The sequence below is a fragment of the Sceloporus occidentalis genome, unplaced genomic scaffold (genome assembly GCF_023333645.1).
Source record: "Sceloporus occidentalis isolate IW3139 unplaced genomic scaffold, rSceOcc1.0.p SCAF_1, whole genome shotgun sequence".
In the NCBI taxonomy this organism is placed as follows: domain Eukaryota; kingdom Metazoa; phylum Chordata; class Lepidosauria; order Squamata; family Phrynosomatidae; genus Sceloporus; species Sceloporus occidentalis.
In genome coordinates, this window is record NW_028316981.1 from 178,979,563 (window position 1) to 179,001,016 (window position 21,454).

Consider the following 21,454-nt stretch of genomic DNA (forward strand, 5'->3'; position numbering starts at 1 on the left):
CTGGTCCATGTGTTGTCAGACATTTTAACAGAGCTTTAAGAACACTGGCTAGTTCCATTTTGGCTTGGTCTGTCACACTGTAATCTTACTGCATCCCATTTCACATTGAGTCCCAGCCTGGTTGCTTTGGCAGTGGGTTAGCACTGCATCTCTTTCCCATCTAAAATACCCTCCAGGCACCCACCCACAATGTAGTAACAGTCTCACCCATCTTCCATCATCTAATACCTGTATTTTGGACCTAGACAGCAATGGCTCCTTCTCATTGGGGACAATTCGAATGTAGAAGATGCTGGGAAGGATGAAGATGAGGCTGGGGGCTGATGTTGCACCTGGAAGGGGTAAAAGAGAGGAATATGGAGTCAGATGATGTGACATCTATCCTAGCCTTTGACTAGGAAAGACTAGGAAAGCTTTAGCCTAGAAAAGAGGGCTACAGAGGTAGGAACAACTTGCTAGAGAACAGAGGGGGATGGATAATACTCTGTACTGTGCTCTCTTGCAGTGTCTGCTCAGTCTCCCCCTGCTTCTTTTCTCCTCATGCTTGCTTGCTTTTTTATTCCTCACTGCTTTTCATTTCTCAAATCTGCAATTCTCTCAAGTTTTCCCTGCTGGATAAACAGATGGAACAGAGATGTTGGGAAACTGAGAATGACAATTAAAGAACAGAGCAGTTCTGATTCTGCTATATACATGTCCCAAATCTATTTATGGTAATAGCTTTGAAATGAGCCAGCATGGTATAGTAGTTAGATACTGGACTATGATTCTGGAGACGATGGTTCGAATCTTTGCTTGGCCATGGAAGCCCACTGAGTGATCTTTTTCAAGCCACACTCTCTCCACTTTAGAGAAAGACAAAAGCAACCTCCCTCTGAACAATTTCTACCACAGAAAACCCCATGACAGGTTCGCTTTAGCATCACCATAAGTTGAAAACAATCTGAAGGCACACAACAACAACCACAGCTTTGAAACATTACTTATACTATTCAAAAATGTTGGTCCAGCTGTTAAGGAACTACTCAAGCAGTACGACTATAACTTGTAAATGAAATCCAACCTTTGGGAAGAGTTGTAGTACAGCAATAGAACACATGCCTTGGAGAAGGAGGTCCCAGGTTCGATCCCTGCCATCCCCAACATATATTTGAGAAAGATCTATTTTTAAAGTCATAGAGAGGCACAAATAATACTGAGGTTGAAGGATTGATGGTTTAATGCACCTTCTTTCCTATTGCTTTTTTTGTAGCTGTGCAGCTTACCAGTGGCTATTAATATCTACTGAAATGTTTTACCAGTATAATTGGCATTTGTTTCTATTAGCCTTATAATTTTCCAGCAAGTTTTTGTGGCAGCTGGCCATGACAAATGAAATAAGACCTATTTCTTGAGCACAGATCTATTTTTAAATGTTGCATGCTTTCTGAAGGCTAGGGCTGCCAACTCCATAGCCCAGTTTTCTATAATGGGAGATGAGGAATTAGGAAACACTCCAGGGTTGCAGCAATAAACCCTGAACAGCTAATGTGGCTCAGTGCAGATCCTACTGGCTTGGTCCCTTCCCAGCCTAGATTTTGCTGAAATATGTTTAATCATGTGAAAACCCTTAAATATCACAACCAGGAAGCTTCCCACTCCAGCTATTTCAGATGAGAAGAAACACCTTATTTTATCAAACATTCCATTTTACACTATATAGTAAAGATGTTTTTAGGATCCTGCAGAAGGGGGGGAAATTGAACGTGGAATAGAATTTGAAGCAGCGCTTTATAAATAAAGGTTAATAACAACAACAACAACAACAATAATAACAACAATATGAAAAAGAGTTGAATTACACCTCCACAGTACTTCATATCCACACTCAAAAAATCTCTCCTCAAAGTACGTTTTTACAGAAACAACTTGGCACCAGGATTGAACTACATGCATTTGGGCACAATTCAGAATTGTGTGACTCCCTCTTCCAGAAGGCCTCCCTAGTACCAATACTGTCATTACTGTTATTTGGTACCAAGCAAAGACTTTTGATTCTCTGCTACCATTTAAAAGGTTTCTTGAATATACTTTATTATTATAACCATCAATACCATTTTGTTTTCACATTTTTTTGTTTATTCTTATTTTGAAGACTACTCTTCTGAAAACTGGAACTGAAATAATTGAATGAATGAATGAATGAATGAATGAACCAACAAGCAAACAAATCTGTCACTGGCCCTTTAGAAGCTCCAGCTATGGGTAAAAGATTAGGGGTTTAACCCCAGAGAAAATGTCAGAGTAAATCAGGATTCTCTTAAAAGTGGTCCAAAGACAGTTATCTAGTCAGTGTTAACCAACATCCTTAAAAAACCCTATCTCCCCATCTTCTCAATGTGTGGCTTCCTCACAGGCCATTTGTAAATCAGCAGGGGGCACAAGGTGCAAATTGTTGAATTACAACTCCCATTAGCCTTTGCCAGCACAGCTATGGTGAAAGATGACAAGAGTTCAAGTTAAACACACACTCCCACATTACTGGTGTAAACTGTGTGGTTTGGGAGGGTGAAGATTGTATATCGTCTCCGAAAAATGGATGGTATAGCCAATGTGTTGTAGTGGTTTCAGTGTTGGGGTATGACTCTGGAGTCGAGGGTTTTATTCCCAGCTCAGCCATGAAACCCACTGGGTGAACTTAGGCAAGTCACATGCTCTCAGCCTCAGGGGAAGCCAATGGTAAACCTCCTCTGAACAAATCTTGCCAGGAAAACCCTATGAAAACCCTTGGGGTCATCAAAAGTTAGAAACTATACTTGAAGGAACTCAACAACAACAGCAGTAGCAGTATCCCATTCCTTCTGCCTCATGAAGAAACCAGTACAATACTCAAACTGAGTTGCTCTGTTATGGTATGATTTATGTATTTAATCAATTTATGTGTCATTTTTGTTTTTTTGTTGTCGTTTTTGTTTTTCATTTTTGCTGTTATCTGCCTTCACCTTTCTGACTTGTGGCAACCCTATGCTAGAGTTTTCTTGGCAAGATTTAATTAGAGGAGGTTTAAATTATTAGTTTTTACTTTTTGTTCTGTGAGCCGCCTTGAGTCCTGCACCGTGAGAAAGGATAAGGAAGGAAGGAAAGAAGGAAGGATATCTCATTTTACCAAAAAAGAGATTGAAAAAATCAGTTAAAGGAAAGCAAAAAGAGCCAAGGGAAGCTTTAAAACACCAAGCACTGAATATTGCCTCAGTATCTGAAACTTTTCAAGCACCAGATCCCATCTGAACTTAGAAGCTAAGCAGGGTCAGCACTGGTTACTACTTGGATGGGAGACCACCAACAAATCAGCGATGTTGCAGGCTATATTTCGGAGGATGGAATCAGCAAAAGCACCTCTTGAATATTCCCTGCCTATGAAAACCTGATGAAATTCATGGGATCACCATAAGTTGACATGTGACTTGAAAGTGCACGTGCGCATACACACACACACACACACACACACACACAGAACTAGAGGCTCAAGCAGGCTTACCAATAACTCCAAAAATGTCCTTGATGTTTGGCACAAAGATGACAAGGAGGTTGACGGTGACAAGGAGGCAGCAGGCAATTATGACATGGCGGACCCAGCTGAAATCCTTCTTGTGGAAGAGCAACTGGTGGATGGCCCTGCGGATCTACAAAGGACCAAGAGTGTGTAAGTGTACTCGGGGCTCAAGGGGAAACAAACACTCTCTGATACTCACCCACTGCTCAAAGGGAAGAGGGGCTGCTTATATTCAGAAATGTTGCTTTGCATTGGAAGAGGAGGGCAGCTGTTAAAATGAAGATTCAAGCCCAGTGCTGTGGGACAGTCAACCTCTTTCGCATGCATTTAGAAAGATGTGCAGGGAGATCTGTAACTTGGACTGTTCATGTTTTATTGGTTGCTTCTTCTCCATGCACCCTCAAAATGCTGCAGTGAACAGACTAGCCAACTGAACAGGGCTCTTGTAAAGATTACTGAAATAACGTATACAGCACTTTTGAAACACTCTAAAGGGTCACAGGGACTGTTAGTTTCTCATCTGTGTACATCAAGGATAGATAGTTGTGACCCTCCCATTGTGTCTGAACTGCAGGTCTCATAAACCTATACAACTAGCTATGCTGACTAGGGCAGATGGAATTTGTAGGCTAATTGTATTTGAACTGTAGTTTTCCAAATGTATTTGAACTGCAATGTCCATAAGCCTACACTATTGGATATGCTGGCCAGGGCAGATGGAGTTTGTAGGCCAAATGTATTTGAACCATGGCTCTCCAAAATTATTTGAACTGCAACTGCAATAATCCTATACAATTGACTATGCTGGTTAGGGCAAATGGAATTTGTAGGTCAAATGTATTTGAACTGTGGCCCTCCAAAAGTATTTAAATTGTAATGTCCATAATCCTATACCATTGGGTATGTTGACCAGGGTAAACTGAATTTGTAGGCCAAATATCTCTGGAGAGCTATTATTGCCAATTGTTGATGCACATAGTGCTTTAGAAAGAATGAGAGAAGATGATTCCCAGCCCTAAAGACTTTACAGTCTAGAAAATAGACACAGGAGAGGTCACAGAGAATGGAAAATGAAAAAGAGATGAAGTATAAAATAGGTTATAAGAAGATGTGATTTTTAAATTGCATATAATTAGGACTAGTTACAGTAAGATTAAATATGAGTGCTACATATTATTCTGATCACGCCAAACCTCTTCCATAGACTGGCTCCCATTAGTTATTACCAAAGCCAGCCATTCTAACTTCTGAAACCATGGAAGCAGATTATAGGAAACCCTCTTGCTTAGGGCTCAAAAGGATGCACTTGTGGGGTGGGGGGCAACCCATTCAGCCTCACAATGGGAGCAAGAAATGTAGAGTCTCTTACCGGAAACAAAACCACAGGCACAGTGAGCGTCACAGCCAGCAAAACAGCCAAACGGACACAGAGTATGAGCTTGTCCCCAGGATCAACCTTGATGTAAGTGTGCAACATCTCTGCTTCAACACCCGCTGCCAGAAAGTAAAAGGTTTAAGAAGGTTTAAGAGGCCACATATGCCATGTTTTGCTTCTTGGGGGAAAGGTAAGGTAGAAATATCATCAGTACTCCTATTGCCAAGGTTTCTAAATAGAGGCAGGGGTCCAGAACTTTTGGCCTTCCAGGTATTTTGGACTTCAACTCCCACAATCTCTTATAATTGGGAGTTCTGGAAACGGAGGACCAAAACATCTGAAGGGTCAAGGGTCTCCCAGCCTTAGTTTTGGAAATGCTCCACTTCTGTCAGAAATTTAAACATTTCAATCAGAGTGATTCTTGCCTATCCTGTGCCACACCATGCTTTTTCCTTCCTTCCCTTTACTCTCAGTTGATAGGAAACAGTAAGTACTACAAACAAGGGAATTGTCTTAATCTAGGATTAGGAAATGTCATGCAACTAGAAAATGAAGCTTCGTGCCTCTGGAAGTTGAGGAAGTGTTAGGGAAAATGAGACAAATTTAACTCCTTTTCTGTAAATGGAAAAAAAAAACCTTTATCCCTACTGGGAATTTTTTCACTTACCATAAAAAGTGAGGTAGCCAAAGATGGCAGTCAGCAGGTACATGGAAAACATAGCCAGGATGGAGACATTCGCTACATTCTGCATCCGACGCTTTGAAGCCCTAGGAAAGACACAGATAGGTCACTTCTCCTGGCACCTGTCAGGCCCCAAAACCTTCATAGAGTAACCATATGAGATGGGTGTAAATCAGGATGCAGTTTTTTACCTAACACATGCAATTTCAATTTTGTATTTTTGAATGTAAGAAACATTTGGTAGGTTAAAAGGGACACATCTTATTTTGGGCTACAGATTTGATATAAATGAGGGTTGGGTGAAGTAGCATGAGAGCGCTCCATAATTTATATGGCAGTTACCCTGCCTATTAGTAAATGAGAGGTCATAGCTGTAAAGCCCCCATCCTGCTGTAAACTCTCTTATACCATGCTTTTCTTCTTGCTGGTGCTGGGCCATGAGCACAACTGCTCTGTGACCAGTGCTAAGGGAACAAAATATGGCACACAGAGCCAAGAGGCTTTCTCTCTGGCGTAGTACTAGGCATTCTAGAAGCGTAAGGGAAAACCGCATTTCCGAAAAAAAGGGATCTCCTCTAATCACTTGAGCCAAGAGAACGGAAACTAGATTCCCAATGGCTTCAATGATATCCTGATGTAGAAGGGTGGTATTCAGATCATGGATACCTTCAACTGGTCAGGAAGGTAGTTCCTGATGTACTTGTTGTTGTTGTTAAGTGCCTTCAAGTCATTTCCAACTTATGGTGACCCTAAGGCAAACCTATCATAGGGCTTTCTTGGCAAGATTTGTTCAGAGGGGGTTTGCCATTGCCTAGCTGTGAGGCTGAGAGCATGCGACTTGTCCAAGGTCACCCAGTGGGTTTCATGGCTGAGCTGGAAATCAAACCCTGGTCTCCAGAGTCGTAGTCCAACATTCAACCTACTACACTACACTGGCTCTCCACTGCCTTATAATATGCTTATTCCACACCATCTCCCCTTCCCTTTGTAACACAACTGAACAAAACCTGATAGATAATTTAACCCATAGGGAAATTGTTACTTTACAGCGTGCCTTTGATATCTGCTGGGGTTTGGTTCCAGAACCTGTCGTATATACCAAAATCCATGGATGCTCAAGACTCATTATATGCAATGGAATAGTAAAATGGTGTCTCTTATATAAAAATGTTTGTCTTTTGGAATTTATGTATTTTTAAAACTATCTTCAAACTATGGATGGTTAAATCCATGGATAAAAAAATCAGTGGATATGGAGGGCCGACTCTATAAGGCTCTTTCCACCCAGTTTTCTTTTTAAATTTCTCTTCAAGTAGTTCAAAGTAATTTGCCTTTTGTCCTACATTTGGTGGATAGGGTTAACAGTAATGCTCCCTTTGTACTTTCATATATTGACTCTATCCTATGGAATCTGCACTTAAGGGGGGAGCATTAGTATTCTTAGCCAAGAAGCTCATCTGATGCCTCTAGTCAAACTACAAATCCCAAGACTCCATACAACGTAGTTAAAAGTGCTAGCACAACACTGTAAATCTGCAGTGTAAAGGGGGCCTAAAATAACCTTACCCTCTTTAATAGTTGTCTATGACGTCAGTTAACTCACCTGGATAGCTCTGTGTAAATGGGAAGCACCTCCGGATGGCAGACAAAAGCGAAGGCCAAGATAGGGATTGCATATGCAGTCTATAAAAGAAGAGGGAATGCAAGTCCATTCTCTGCTACTCCAATTGCCAGGTTGGAAACCTGGAACTCTCACTGTATTTTTTTACCATCATCACCATGACCACAACCCCATCACTATATTCGATCTCTTCAGTTTTTAAAACAGTAAAGCTACAAAATTTAAAAATAATAATATGGGATTTTCCTTTCCTAATGTTGTTCTCAGTGTTCGCTCTGAACTGCATCCTTAATATAAAATCTGTTCCTAAAATTTATAACTACCATTTGTCATTTCAGAAAACCTGTCCACCAATAAGTGTGGAAATGTTAGTGCTCACTCAAGTAAGATATAGATGTAAAGGCAAACCTGGTCTGTTTTATAAATAACTGCAATCTTAGCTTAATTGCACAATTCTGGTTTCAGAGGCCTAGATAAACTTTTAGTAGGGGAAATTAGTTGAGAGCTAAATTGCAATTCTCTTAAATTTTAGTAGCCATCTGGAGGAAACCTATTTGATCCAGCTACTTTTGCTGCATCATAAAATAGAGAAATCTGTGTCAGTAAAAATGTTGCTGGACTGCAACTGCCATGATGTTTGACCACTGGGTATGCTAACTGGGGCTGATGGGAGTTGCAGTCCAGTGACGTCTAGAAGGCTACACATTCTCCAGTTCTGGTGTGTTGTTTGGCACATATTTTCCCCAATTTATTGGAACATTAGGGGTTTATCTGCATCTGACACTACCAGAATTTCTTAATTCTGCATTCACAAAAATATATGATATCAGCACTGGGGCTTTCAGTTTGATATAATTTCTCACAAAATACAAATATAGTTGTTTTGTTTATAAAACTTAATTAAATACACCTTCTACAAACCAGAAAGCTATTCTTCACTCAGTAAACTTCCCACCAAGGCCTAACCTGGGAGTTGACAGTGAAGACCTCCACACTGCAGGTATCTTCTTCTGAAACCACAACACTGCTGTTCCTCACGGTGTCATTGAGGGAGTAGAGGGGGCAAGAGATCTGGAATTTCTTGTAGATTACCTTTAGGCAAAGAGTGAAGTGATAAGTGAGAACCAGGATTAGGAAAAGGAGTGAGTGGATTAAGAAACTGCTCCTGACATATTTTCCCCTTCTAAACCAATATTAATGGCCCAGAATGCCCTTATACTATTGTCTGGCAGCTTAATTGGAAGGTACAATCCTTCATTAGGGAGAAGCTGGAGTTTCTGAGAATACCCTGTCAACTCACCGAGATGAGAAAGAAAAACATGCAGGTGAGCGAGAGTCCACTGGTATAACCAAGATAGCCTATAATGGAAAAGGAAAAAGATTTCAGCAAGCCTGTATAATGAATCCAACAGAAACTTAATAGATACTCTATTTCAGTGCTTCTTAAGCCATCTGATGTGAGGGACTAGCAATGTTTTCATCCAATGTACCAGGGCCTGGTACTGTATTTGTGCCCATTGCTATAAGTTATTTCCTTCTTTCCTGGAAAGTCTCCTGCAACCAGCAGCAGATGGCTCAGTGGACCTGTGGGCTACCTCTTTGAATGTCATGCCTCTAGTTCATAGCCTTATCCCAAAGGTTCACCCAGAGAGTTTACACCTAGGTAAGAGAAGTGCTGAAAAAGGATCCCTGATTCCTCATTTGTTTCAGTCATCTGTATTTGAGGTAGGGGCCAGACTGGTTCAAATTACTCTACTTTCGACAGCATCCTGCACAGCTGTAAAGGTCAAAATTTTAACGAAGCTTCCCTTTTCCTGGCATCGCCAAACACCACTGGTTGAACTTTTCCTATCATGAAACTGTCAAAGAGCACAAAAATCTTGTCTCAGTTTCCAAACCAAATCTGGAAACCTAGTGCCTTAATATGGAATGGTTTGAAAAGGTAGACATCTATTTCTGGTAGAAAAAAAGAGGAACAATTAACAATAGCACCTGAAGAAGAAGAATTATTTTAATGAATATTATCGTTTTAATAGCAATAATAAAATACCATGACTATAATAATTTTAACAGCAATACTAAAGATTTAGTTTAAATTATATTTGCCTAGACCAGACTTAATACATATGTAACACATACTAGGTCACATATGTTATTTCCTATTGGAATTACTTTACTATTAAGCATTGTTTAATTATTTGATTGTCCAATTTCAATTTAACTTTCCTTTCTTAGAACTCTTAGGCCCAGTCTAGATGCAGAACCATATATCTGGATTAAATCTTAGTAAGGGCTACCCAGTTTGTAACAATTAGGTTAAAGGATGAAATTCATTTTGATCAACAAACAGGCAACTCCAATTAATTGGACAAATATATTTAGAAAATCAGGCTGGAGGATAAATCACTGACATCTAACATTTCATTTATTATTTGTTGGGAGGGTGAATGAGTTCATTTTTAGGAATGGGTAAAAACCTATATGTAGTTTCATTCTAACAGTGAGATAGTGAACTCCTTTGTTAAAAAATCCTTCTAACCCAGGAGAGGGGGACAGGGCAGTTGTTTTTTGTCTGCTTCTAGTAGCAGTGATAGAAAAAAGAAAGGAGCATTTCAGGTTAACCAGTTGAGCCATCATTCTCTTCCCCTACAAAAACATCCAATGAATGACGTTATATAACCTCCTTCTAGGAGCATTCAGGGGAAGGAAAACGGGCACCAGCCACTCCACATGTGCAACACAAATTTGGCAAAACAAATCCCCACCACATACAGGAAAAATAATCTCTCTCAAAAGAAAGTAAGACCACATACCGGATGGATAGGCAGAATCAAAGAAGCCATAGCCCTGAGTCTGCAGAACCTAATCAGAGCAATTGAGGACAATGGGCCTTGGAGGTGTTTCATTCAAGGTGTCACCATGAGTTTCAATTCAAGGGCAGTTAACAACAACAAATCAACCTAAAAACCTGATAAATGCACCTCCCCTTAAAACACTGAATGTGTTGGAAATGCTGAGCCTCCAAAATCAAGTTCAAGTTCATGTTTATTCTGCATTAGCCAAACAGGCTTTTGCATACAAGCAGAAGAACAAGTCAGTATATTCAAACATGGTTAGAATAGTTGAATGGGTAATAAAAACATACAAAATATGTCTGAGATTATATCTTGTCACTAGACAGGTTAAAAGTTTCTCTCTTTATCAGGGCTATTGTGACATACCTGGTTGTTCAACAGGACACATAATAGTCAGTTTGTGCTAATAAAAGTGTTAGGTTTATTTTAAAGGTAGAGCATCTCTAATATGAACAAAAAGAGGGGCAAAGTTTTGAGTTCTTCTATCCAAATACAAAGCATATTCTAGAAAAAATGATATCTGTGTTGGGTATGCCATCATATAACCAAAATAATCCTTTCAAATGAAGTGGGAAGGAATGAATATTAGGATGGGGTGTACTGGGTTCACCCTCTAAGAACATATAAAAATGGCAGGTGGAAAGCACTATTCTACTAAGGCCTCTTCCAAAATGGTACCTGCTGCGAGACACTTGCCATCAGAAAACAAAGAAAGCTTTCACCATTACTTTGCTTCCTTGCTAGAAAAGCTTTATTTGTTTAATTTCTGTTTGCCAATCTCTACAGGTGCAGATAGCGAAACAAATAAACAAAAAGGTGGCAACCTAGCTCTGCGACAATGTGTTTTGGAACCTGTTTCTTGGACATAAACCCTGAAACAGAGAAGAAGAAAAAAATCTTCTGCAGCTCTGCAATTCCTTGGGTTGTCAGGTTCCATGGAGTTTTTATGTTGATATAGGTTGCATCCACACTGCAGAAACAATCCAGTTTGACACTAGTTCAATGCTATGGAATTCTGAGAATTGTAGTTTTTTGTAGCATTAGAGTTCTCCCTCACACAATACTGTAATTCCCAGAATTTCATAGCATTGAGCCCTAGAAATTATAAACTAGTGTCAAACTGGATTACTTCTGCAGTGCAGATGAAGCCACAAAGTAAAATTAATTCCTCCAGAAGAGGGCAGCAGGGGAAGTTATTACACACAGCAATAATGGTGGAAAAATCAATACATTACTGCCATGAACCCTCAGGTGGAAGGGACACCAGCAGTGACGCAGACACACACAAACATCATCTCAGATGGTGTTTATCCAAGCATATCACAGCTGGTGCTCTTTGTCACTTACCCAAATGTTTCATCATAGCCAGGGGCAGGATGACACAAACACTGACGATGATGATTAGTACATTCCCGTTCATATACCACTCACTGCAACATAAACAGTACCACAGTCACTATGGTATCTGCCTCCTTTGGATGAAAAGAGGCAAAAGAGAAAGAAAAACAGGGCTCCTGTTCCTAGTTGTCTCAAAGAGGGACTCTTTATGGGGACAGGGCAGATTTCCTCACCCTTAATAAACAAGCTGGAATGACCTCTTCTATGTACAGGTTGAGTATCCCTTATCTGGAATTCCTAGAATCCAAAAGTGTCCACATGAATGGCTGAAGTAGTGACACCATTGCTTTCTGATGGTTCAATATACACAAACTTTGGTTCATGCATAAAATTATTAAAATATTGTGTATAAAATTACCTTCAGGCTATGGGTGCATATGAAACACAAATGTATTTGGTGTTTAGACTTGGTACCCATCTCCAAGATGTCTTATTATGTATAAGCAAATATTCCAAAATAGAAAAAAAGTCTAAAATCCAAAATCCTGGTCTCAAGCATTTCAGATAAGGGATACTGACCAAGCAGCAAAGGCATACTATGCTCTTCTGTATCTTTCTGTATCTTATCACAGGAGAAATAACCTTCCCCAAACCATAATATTACTATTAATTAGTGTGAATAATTAGAAAAACACTTATTTTTTATATGCAAGGGAAGGTCCATGTATCGTGAGGAGTGTGTGTATGTGTGTGTGTGCGCACAAGAGAGAGAGAGAGAGAGAAAGAGAGAGAGAAAGAGAGAGAGCGAGAGCGTGTCTGTGTATTAATGACCAAATGGTGTGTTGTACATGACTGTTGGGATCCTCATCCATGGCCATCCAGTGTCTGGAGAAACCAGCTAAAATCAGGCACATTCCACCACTGTCTCCGAAGCCAGTGCTTTCCTGTCACCCAAAGGCAGCTGATTCACTATGCTGGGAGTACATAAATACACACTGGGGAAGAGGGGTTAAATCTATGATCTAGTGACCTCAATGCTGGGGCAGGGTCTCTAATTACTGTCCATAACTTGAGCTTCAAAGTAAGAAGTTACTGGAGTTACCTATAACACAAGAACAAGAAGCATCTAGCTGCCTAAGATTTTGGTAAATTAACTCACCATCAGTCTTTTACTATTGGCTATGCTGATGCATGGGTGAATGGCACTTGCAAATGTCATATGTTCCCACAGCTGTATTTTTTAAAGTAGTGTCATGTAACTCAAAAGTAGCCTAACTTTGCTCCCAGCCATTACTCTATTGGTATACTAGGTAATGGTTTCTATTTACATTTAAAGGTTAAGTTATAAGAGCAGTTTTTAAGAAATATTTTAACAAGGAATTTTTCAAAAAATTTGCTAAGAATTTTATCCCATTCTCTTATAAATGCTAAGTCCCCACTCCCCTGCAACAACAACAAAAATCATCAAAATGTAAAATGTAAATGTAACAAGTAAAGCAGGAGTTACTCATTCCAATGTTGTTGTTTTTTTAAAAAAATAACAATAGTGAATTCTTTTGAAAATGCTATGATGAGTAACTGGAATGAATTACTTCTAAAAGTGATTTCTCAAGCTGAGCCGATAGTCCAAATATCCACAGCTACCTTTGACCCACCACTGTGAAATTATGATTATATGCATTAAGTACAGCACAGCAGTCTTCCAAGTGTTGTTGGATCATAATTCCCAGTAGCCCTAGCCTGCATAGATGAATGTGAAGAATGTTGGAAGCTATAATCTTGCAATATTGGGAGGGATGCTCCTTGTCTGCACATACTCACTGGAGTATTTAACATTTTTCTTTTTTTACAATTAGGAGTGTGAGGCCTAGAAATCATATTGCAACAGGTAAGTGGAATGTTATCATGATACAGGCTTTCTCCAATCTGGTGTCATACTGGCTGGGGATGATGAGAACCATTGTTAAAGACAACTGAAGTGCACCAGGGGCTCTTTTACACTAAAGAATTATGGTACTATTATTGCACTTTAACAGCCATGGCATATCCTATGGTATCCTGGAGAGGGACTTGTAGTTTGGTCAAAGGCACCAGAGGAGGAGCTCTCTGGCTGAGGTTTCTAATTATCCATCCCTCTATTCCATGGGATGTTGCCATGACAGTTAAAGTGGATCATAGCTCTGTGCCCCAGAATAGGGAAGGCTGACCTAGTAGAGATTTCTTCTCCTACAAAGCAAAGTATTAGAGGGCTCTTGGTGCCTTCCAAGTGTGTGTTGGAACTAAAATTCCCATAACCTCACACATTGAATTATGGGAGCAAAGGGAAATAGCTGGTGTAAGTAAAGTGTTAAAATATTTTTTCCTACTCCCAGTACAAATCATACTTTCTTGAGAAGAGATGATTTGTACTAGGAAGAGGAAATAATATTTAACATTTTACTTACACCAGCGATTTCCCTTCTCCCCTAGAAAACCCTCCTCCTACCACCTGAGAACTAGGACAGGGACGTAGCCAAGGGGGGGGGATCTTGGGGTCCGGACCCCCCCCTTCCATTAGAAAAATGAATGGTGTGTGCTGCTGCGCCGCCGCACCCAAGCCCCATTATAATGGTGGCACTTGGTCTGGACCCCCCCCTTCCTAAAATCCTAGCTACGTCCCTGACTAGGATTTTATCCTTCTCAGGAATTCCTGTCCATATTTATCTGACCAAATCAGGTAAAAGGGCCATTGAGGAAAGGGCCATTCATGACATGCAGTGTTGCCCTAAGTTTTTGTTTGAGAGGCTTGGTGGAAGAGTGAATCCTCCCAACTCATTACGCTGCTGAACACTGAGAATGGTGACTTCAGCTCATAATTCTCCTCGTCATGAAAGGCATGTGAATAGGGCAGCAAGACCTAGATGGATCCATTTATAGAAAGGAAAAGGGAGCCAAAAAGACCAGCTGCTTCCCTCCATAAAACTGCTCTGAAGGCTTCATAGTATTAGGCCTAGCTTGGAGCAAACAAAAGCAGGAGAAAGATAGAAAGGGGCACTCATGTATTCATCTACTCTTCTTCTCAATGTGGTGTGTATGTGTACACACACACAAACACAAGTTTGTGCACTTATATACACGCACACACCCTATCTCCAATTTCACTCCAGGTCATAACAGCTATAAGCTGGTCATTAAAAGTTCAGGTCCTTAAAAAAGCTGTTATTTATCCATTTATATATTGCATTTATTTATTGCTTTTCTCCCAAAATGGGATGACTGGGTATTATCTTCAAGGAGACACTAAGGTGACATTATTAAGTGTTTTCACTGACCCAATGCATAGGAACGGCACTGTCTTGATTTCAAATACAGAGGGCCCTTGATATCCGCTGGGGTTTGGTTCCAGGACTTCCTGTGGAGACCAAAATCTGTGGATGCTCAAGTCCCATTAAATACAATGGCATAATAAAATTGTGTCCCTTATATACAATAGCAAAATCAACGTTTACTCCTTGGAATTTATATTTTTAGGAATATTTTCAAGCCATGAATGCTTGAATCCGTGGATGAAGAAGCCAGGGATATGGAGGCCTGATTGTATATTGTTAGCCCTTAAATTTTTAAATTGAAACATCAGCCTCCCTGTGAAATGCCTGAGGAATGCCTTAAGGAAGTCTTACTCAACTTGAGGCCCTTTCAAACTACGCAGTTATAATGCCATGACTCCACTCTACTTGTCATGGCAACTGCCCCATAGGTATCAAATATTCTAATATCGTATGGAATCCTGGGATTGCTAATATGTTGTTGTTGTGTGCCTTCAAGTTGTTTCTGATTTATGGCAACCCTATCATGGGCTTTTCTTGGCAAGATTTATTCATAGGAGGTTGTTAATTGCCTTCACCTGAGGATGAGAGTATGTGGCATACCAAAGGTCACCCAGTGGGTTTCATGGTCAAGCAGGTAATCAAACGCTGATCTCCAGAGTCACAGTCCAACACTCAAACCACTATGCCAGGTTGGCTCTCTAAGTGCTAATTTAGGGATGGGAATTTAGAATTCTCAGCTAGTGATCTCTAATCTCTCTCCAAACTGCAAATCCCAGAATTCCATAGGACACTGCCAGAGATGTTCAAGTTTAATCATAGCTCTGTAATTGTGTAGTATGAAAGGGCTCTTGGTGCCCTCCAGGTGATCATTGGAACTAAAATCCCCATAATCCCACAGATAATAGGGACATGTGGAATTATGGGAGCTGTACTCCAACACATTTGGAGAGCAGCAGGTTGGACAAGGTCATACAACAAAGTAGCAGTAATCAATGAATTAACTTCCTTAGTAACTGTTTCCAGAGATTAAACAATGATGAAGTCCTGTAAGAGAGACAATCTACACTTATTGATAGATATCAAATTGTAAAAGAACCCCTTCTCTGTTATTTTAATTGGGTGGCCACTGAGTATCCATTGTTTTAAGTATAGTAAGCAAGTGATCTATCCTTTGGAATTTAAAAACAAAGCTTTAAAGATTAAAACTACAGCAAAAAGTAATATTGATTTCAATCAACAGGAGCTTACAAAAATATATTTAATGGAAATGAAAGACAAGCTGAATTATGTAAAGCCAATTTATGGAAAGTAGGAAGTATTATTTAAGAAAAACCTGCTTGTAAGATGTAAATATGGAAATAGTATCATACTGTAAGATATTATTAATAAATTATAATAAATGTGTGTGGGGGGGAAGATAATTACAAAACAAAACAAAACAAGGTAAGGGCAGATGGAGCTGGGAATTGAAACGGATGTAATTTTGCTTACCCGTTGTTCTTTGCCAGCCCTAAGAAGGTTTGGATCACAAGTGGCAGTTCAGATTTAACAATAAACAAGTAACTAGACATTGCTGTGAAAAGGAAAAAAGAAACCTGTCAGGATTCCCTGTATTTGGCTGGTGGGGAGGGGAAAGGTCAACAGATGGGGCGAGGTGTATTCCACCATACCATTATGTAAGTGCATCATGGGATAATGGTAAAATCCAAGCCCCAAATCAATGAAAAGTCAGGGTTTGGCACCGTGCAGCTTCCTCACCCATACTTCTTCACAACTAACAGATCTTCAGGTAACAGAAATGGGATAAATTTTGCAACAGAAACAAATGGGTATAAATATATTTATTGCATAATGTGTACAGGACATTGAATTCCATGCTTATTTTAGTGCAGAATTTGAGTCGCCATTGGAGGGGTTTATTTAACCTCAAAGCACATACTGTCCTGTCCATTTTCCTCCATTGAGCTGGCAGGGGACAAGCTATGAATACGAACAAGTTCTTACCTCCTATGTTGTGTATTGAGATTATCACAGCAGCAACCACTTTGCCACCATGGCCAAATGCCCGGAGTCCCAGCTGTTCGTAAGCTCTAATTCCTAAATATTAGATAGAATTTGAGACAGAAAGAGAGATGTACTGAGGGATTCAAGGCTTTAAAAATATTTTAAAAGCAAGTGACCAGGATAACACTATAATAATCATCCATAACTCCTGCTTGATAGCACCACCGCTCCAGCCATTTGCGATACTACAAATGAAACTTCTTCCGTTGTAGACATCACCACGTTCTCCACACCAGCTGTTTCAGAAGATAGCATTGCCCAACCTAGCAGAAAGTATGCAGCTCTATGGTAATAATGGTTAATAAAGGGCTGACTGTGCTCTTCAGGCATGAAGGTCCAAGCAACAATGCTAGTCTGCATCTTCCTGAATGCTCTCAGTAAATATAAAAACCAGGGTTCTGGCAGTATGGCAACTGCACACTGAACATCTTGTGTGAAGGATGTTCTACATCTTCTTAAATAGAGGATGGTTTCCCTGTAATAGTGTCATCCAAGGAATCTTGGAAATGTAGTTTGATGAACATGCCAAGGACTGTCACCTCCCCTCATAGCACAACTGTTCCCAAGGTGGAGGTGACAGGATACTTTCCACCAGTTTATATATATACATATTATCTCAAGAGCTTTTCAGAAATTTTCAGTTTGTTATACTTTTTTAACAATAAACCTCACAATAGTAATTTTACAACAGTTATCTCTTTTAAATGTGTTTTATGTTTATTTATAGCTGCCCCTCAAAAAAGGATTACATACTTCTCAGAAATGTATTTGACAGTTGAATATACACAGGCACACAAAGAATTTTGTTTCCCAGTTGGCTTAGTTTGTTTTGTTTCCAGTGCCTTTCCCCCATTTCCCCCCTCTGTTTGTTCTGTTTCTGTGATTCTGTTTGTTTTATGGACACTCACTCATAAATAAAGTTTGGCAGGCTTTGGCATTGCTTCAAAACCTAGTACAACCTAATTAGCTAAGTACTGCCATTGATACAGAATCACAATAAATATTTGTATAAACGCACTACCAACAGCAAAGTCTCTTTCAAAACACTTGAGTTTGTTAAAAATTTCCCCAGAGCAATAAAACTCCTTGGATTTGAGTCCCCACGACCAGAACAATCTTGACTTTTTGTATCCAACTTCTGGCATCCAGACAGTAGGAAATACTTACCCACAACACCAGCACATTTCAGCAGCAAATGAATGGAATAGGAAGAAAGCAATGCAATGCAGATCAAGAGCACCCTATAAAAGAAGGACAACAACAGAAGTCAGCCACAAACTCTTTCTTCATGAAAGAGCATACATTCTAGAATTTCCCAAGTCTCAACTTGAAAACAAAACTGCATGTAACACCCATACAGGGCTGGCATAGAATCACAAAATCATTGAGTTGGAAGAGACCTTACAAGCAAAGCACCCCGACAGATGGCCATCCAGCCTGTTTAAATACCTCCAAAGAAGGAGACTCCATAACTCTCCAAAGGAGTGTGTTCCACTGTCTAACAGGTCTTACTGTGAGGAGGTTCCTCCTAATGTTGAGATGGAATCGCTTTTCCTGTAGCTTGCATGTTACGGGTCCTGTTCTCTGGAGCAGCAGAAAACAAGCTTGCTCCATCCACAATATGACACCCCTTCAAATAATTATACAGGGTCTTCATATCACTTCTTAACCATCTCTTCTCCAGGCTAAACATACCCAGCTCCCTAAGTCTCTCCTCATAGGGCATGGTTTCCAGACCATTCACCATGTCAATCACCCTCCTTTGGATACAGTCCAGCTTCTCAACATCCCAACATTCAAGTCATTTCCAACTTATGGCAACCTTAAAGTGACCATATCGTGGAATTTCCTTGGCAAGATTTGTTCAGAGAAGATTTACCATTGCTTTTCCCTGGGGCTGAGAATATGTGACTCACTCAAGGTCACCCAGGGGGTTTCATGGCCGAGCTGGAATTCGAACTCTGGTCTTCAGTTATAGTCCAACACCCAAACCATTGGTGGTGCAGTGGTTAAATGCCTGTACTGCAGCCACTCACTCATAAACCACAATTTTTTGAGTTCAATACCAGCATTCTGTTAAGTTTTATATTTCAAACTGGCTTCCGGGCGGGCTACGGGGTTGAGACTGCCATGGTTGCCTTGGTCGATGATCTCCGTCTGAGCATCGATGGGGGAAGCGTGTCCCTGTTGGTGCTCTTGGACATCTCAGCGGCTTTCGATACCATAGACCATGGTATCCTTCTGGGGCACCTGGCAGAGGTGGGGACTGGGGGCACTGCGCTCCAGTGGTTCCGTTCCTACCTCTCCGGGAGGTCCCAGATGGTGCAGCTGGGAGACGTGTGCTCTGATGAGAGGCCCCTTAAAACTGGGGTCCCTCAAGGAGCCATTCTGTCTCCCATGCTATTTAACATTTACATGAAAACGCTGGGAGAGATCATCCGGAGTCATGGGGCGCGGGGTTATCAGTACGCTGATGACACCCAAATTATTTTCTCTATGTCTCCGACTGATGCAGTGACCGGGGATGGAGTCTCTCCTCTCGTGGCCTGTCTAGAGTCAGTAATGGGCTGGATGAGGGAAAACCGACTCAAATTGAATCCAGAGAAAACGGAGGTACTAGTGATAGGCTCCCCTGGTCCAGGAATGGAGGTGGTTCCACCTGTCCTGAACGGGGTCACGCTTCCTGTGAAGGACTCCGTGCGCAGTCTGGGGGTGCTTCTTGACTCGTCGCTTCACCTGACTGCTCAGGTGAATGCCACGGTCAAGAGCACCTGTTATCAGCTTCGGTTGATTCGCCAGCTGCGCCCATACCTGGCCCAGAGAAACTGTTGTACATGCTCTGGTAACTTCGAGACTGGATTTCTGCAATGTACTCTACATGGGGCAACCCTTATACCAAACTCGGAAGCTGCAAATGGTGCAGAATATGGCAGCCCGGCTGGTCACTGGTGCTTCCAGGACCAGCCATATAACACCAGTTTTGAAAGACCTCCACTGGCTGCCCATTCGCTTCCGAGCCCAATATAAGGCGTTGGTAATTACCTATAAAGCCCTAAATGGCTTGGGCCCGGGATACCTGAAGAACCGCCTCTCCCCATACATTCCGCCTCGCACCCTCAGAACGTCTGGGCAGCAATTACTGAAGGTGCCTGGGGCTAGGTTGGCCTCCACTACACGGAGGTCATTCTCCACAGCTGCCCCAGCCCTTTGGAATATGCTGCCCACCGAGCTCCGCTCGTCTACCACCCTGGCCCAATTCAGGAAGGTCAATGTCAAAGTTTGTTTTTCCTTCTTCTCTTCACAGTGACCAAAGCCCCACTCCCAGATTTACTGTAGAGTTGCTGCAGCCTCATACCACAGCTATTCTGTGCCTGGCAAAGAGCAGGTGTCTCTGTGTGCACGCACATGTGTGCATGTGGCAGACGCAGCTGATGGTGTCCCTGTAGCCATATGCAGAATGACTACATCATCTGCTGAAACCTGCGGAAGACCCCAGCTAACCTCAGAAGATTATGTAATCATTTTGTGTCTGGCTATAGGAACAAAGCCAGTTACATCTTCAGATTTCTCCCTACTCATCACCAGGCATGGAAGGCCACCAGGAGGAAAGTTTGCTCTATAGTAAGTCTGCAGGTCAATGAATGCCCCACTGTAGTTTATGTCTGCATATACAAGTACTTGGCTATGCAGAGCCATACAGGATAACAGCCAAACAGTGGAAACTAGTGGCTTCCATATCAGTGAACCCACTCTAGATACTACTTTGAATTTTAAAAGAGGTATCCAAAGTTCTGAACTATTTTCATGGGTAAGAAAACACTGCCTTATCCCACCCCCCAAGCACCCAGCACATTCTCCACTTCCAGTTATCCAAAATGCAATAGGGTGCCAAAGCCATCCAAAAGATCAGAAATCATCTGTTGGAGCCCTCTTCACTCAGCTTAAGCATGTCATGATATTCATCTTGCAAATAGTTTTCCAATTTTTGTTCCTTGGCACTGTGTGCTATAAGACAAACACTCACACAAAGAGGACGATGCCTGTGTTCCTCATGGCGTACGCCAGGCCCAGGATGCCACTACCCATGATGGCGTTGCTTAGGTTAAAGATTGACATCCCAAATGACGTCTTTCCCTCAAACTACAAGCCAAAGCAGAAGGGGGAAAAACAAAGAAGCAGAAGCCAGGTCAGAAGAACTGGTTAGATATTTTTGTTCTTGTGAGGAGAAACTGCAGTATATTGCCACTAACATGCAAGAATATTTTCATACTACTTTTCAGTTTAAAATCTCAAAGCTGTTTACTATAGAAACAGGTACAATCAAACCAATACAGGTTAAGTCTCCTTTATCAAAAAATATTTTGGACTTTTGGGGTTTTTGGAATACCTATATTTGTATATATGTACCTAATGAGATATCTTGGAGGTGGGACCTACATCTAAACAGACTGCATAAATATCTTATACATGTAGCCTGAAGGTCATTCATACATAATATTTTTAATAATTTTGTGCATTAAACAAAGTTTTTAAAAAGTGTACAGTGCACCATCAGAAAGCAAAGGTGTCACAATCTCAGCCGCCCATGAAAAAAAAAATCTTGGTTTTTGGAGTATTTCAGAATTCCAAATAAAGGAGACTCAACCTGTAGCTAACAACAACAATAGCATCCCTTAAAA

The 21,454-nt window shown here is 40.9% G+C and overlaps 1 protein-coding gene across 1 annotated transcript in view; it reads right to left on the reverse strand.

Annotated features, from left to right (window-relative positions):
- LOC149322882 (sodium-coupled neutral amino acid transporter 5-like) overlaps window positions 1-21,454 on the reverse strand; it is a 68,419-nt gene that overhangs the window by 8,992 nt on the left and 37,973 nt on the right. Inside the window, exons 4-15 of the mRNA XM_089484213.1 lie at window positions 20,800-20,915; window positions 17,943-18,016; window positions 16,716-16,808; window positions 16,203-16,284; window positions 11,413-11,495; window positions 8,511-8,569; window positions 8,177-8,302; window positions 7,193-7,272; window positions 5,575-5,675; window positions 4,902-5,026; window positions 3,518-3,662; window positions 229-332 (exon numbers count right to left, since the gene is read on the reverse strand). Coding sequence (XP_089340339.1) covers window positions 229-332; window positions 3,518-3,662; window positions 4,902-5,026; window positions 5,575-5,675; window positions 7,193-7,272; window positions 8,177-8,302; window positions 8,511-8,569; window positions 11,413-11,495; window positions 16,203-16,284; window positions 16,716-16,808; window positions 17,943-18,016; window positions 20,800-20,915 — 1,188 coding nt within the window. The remainder of the gene's footprint in view (window positions 1-228; window positions 333-3,517; window positions 3,663-4,901; window positions 5,027-5,574; window positions 5,676-7,192; window positions 7,273-8,176; window positions 8,303-8,510; window positions 8,570-11,412; window positions 11,496-16,202; window positions 16,285-16,715; window positions 16,809-17,942; window positions 18,017-20,799; window positions 20,916-21,454) is intronic.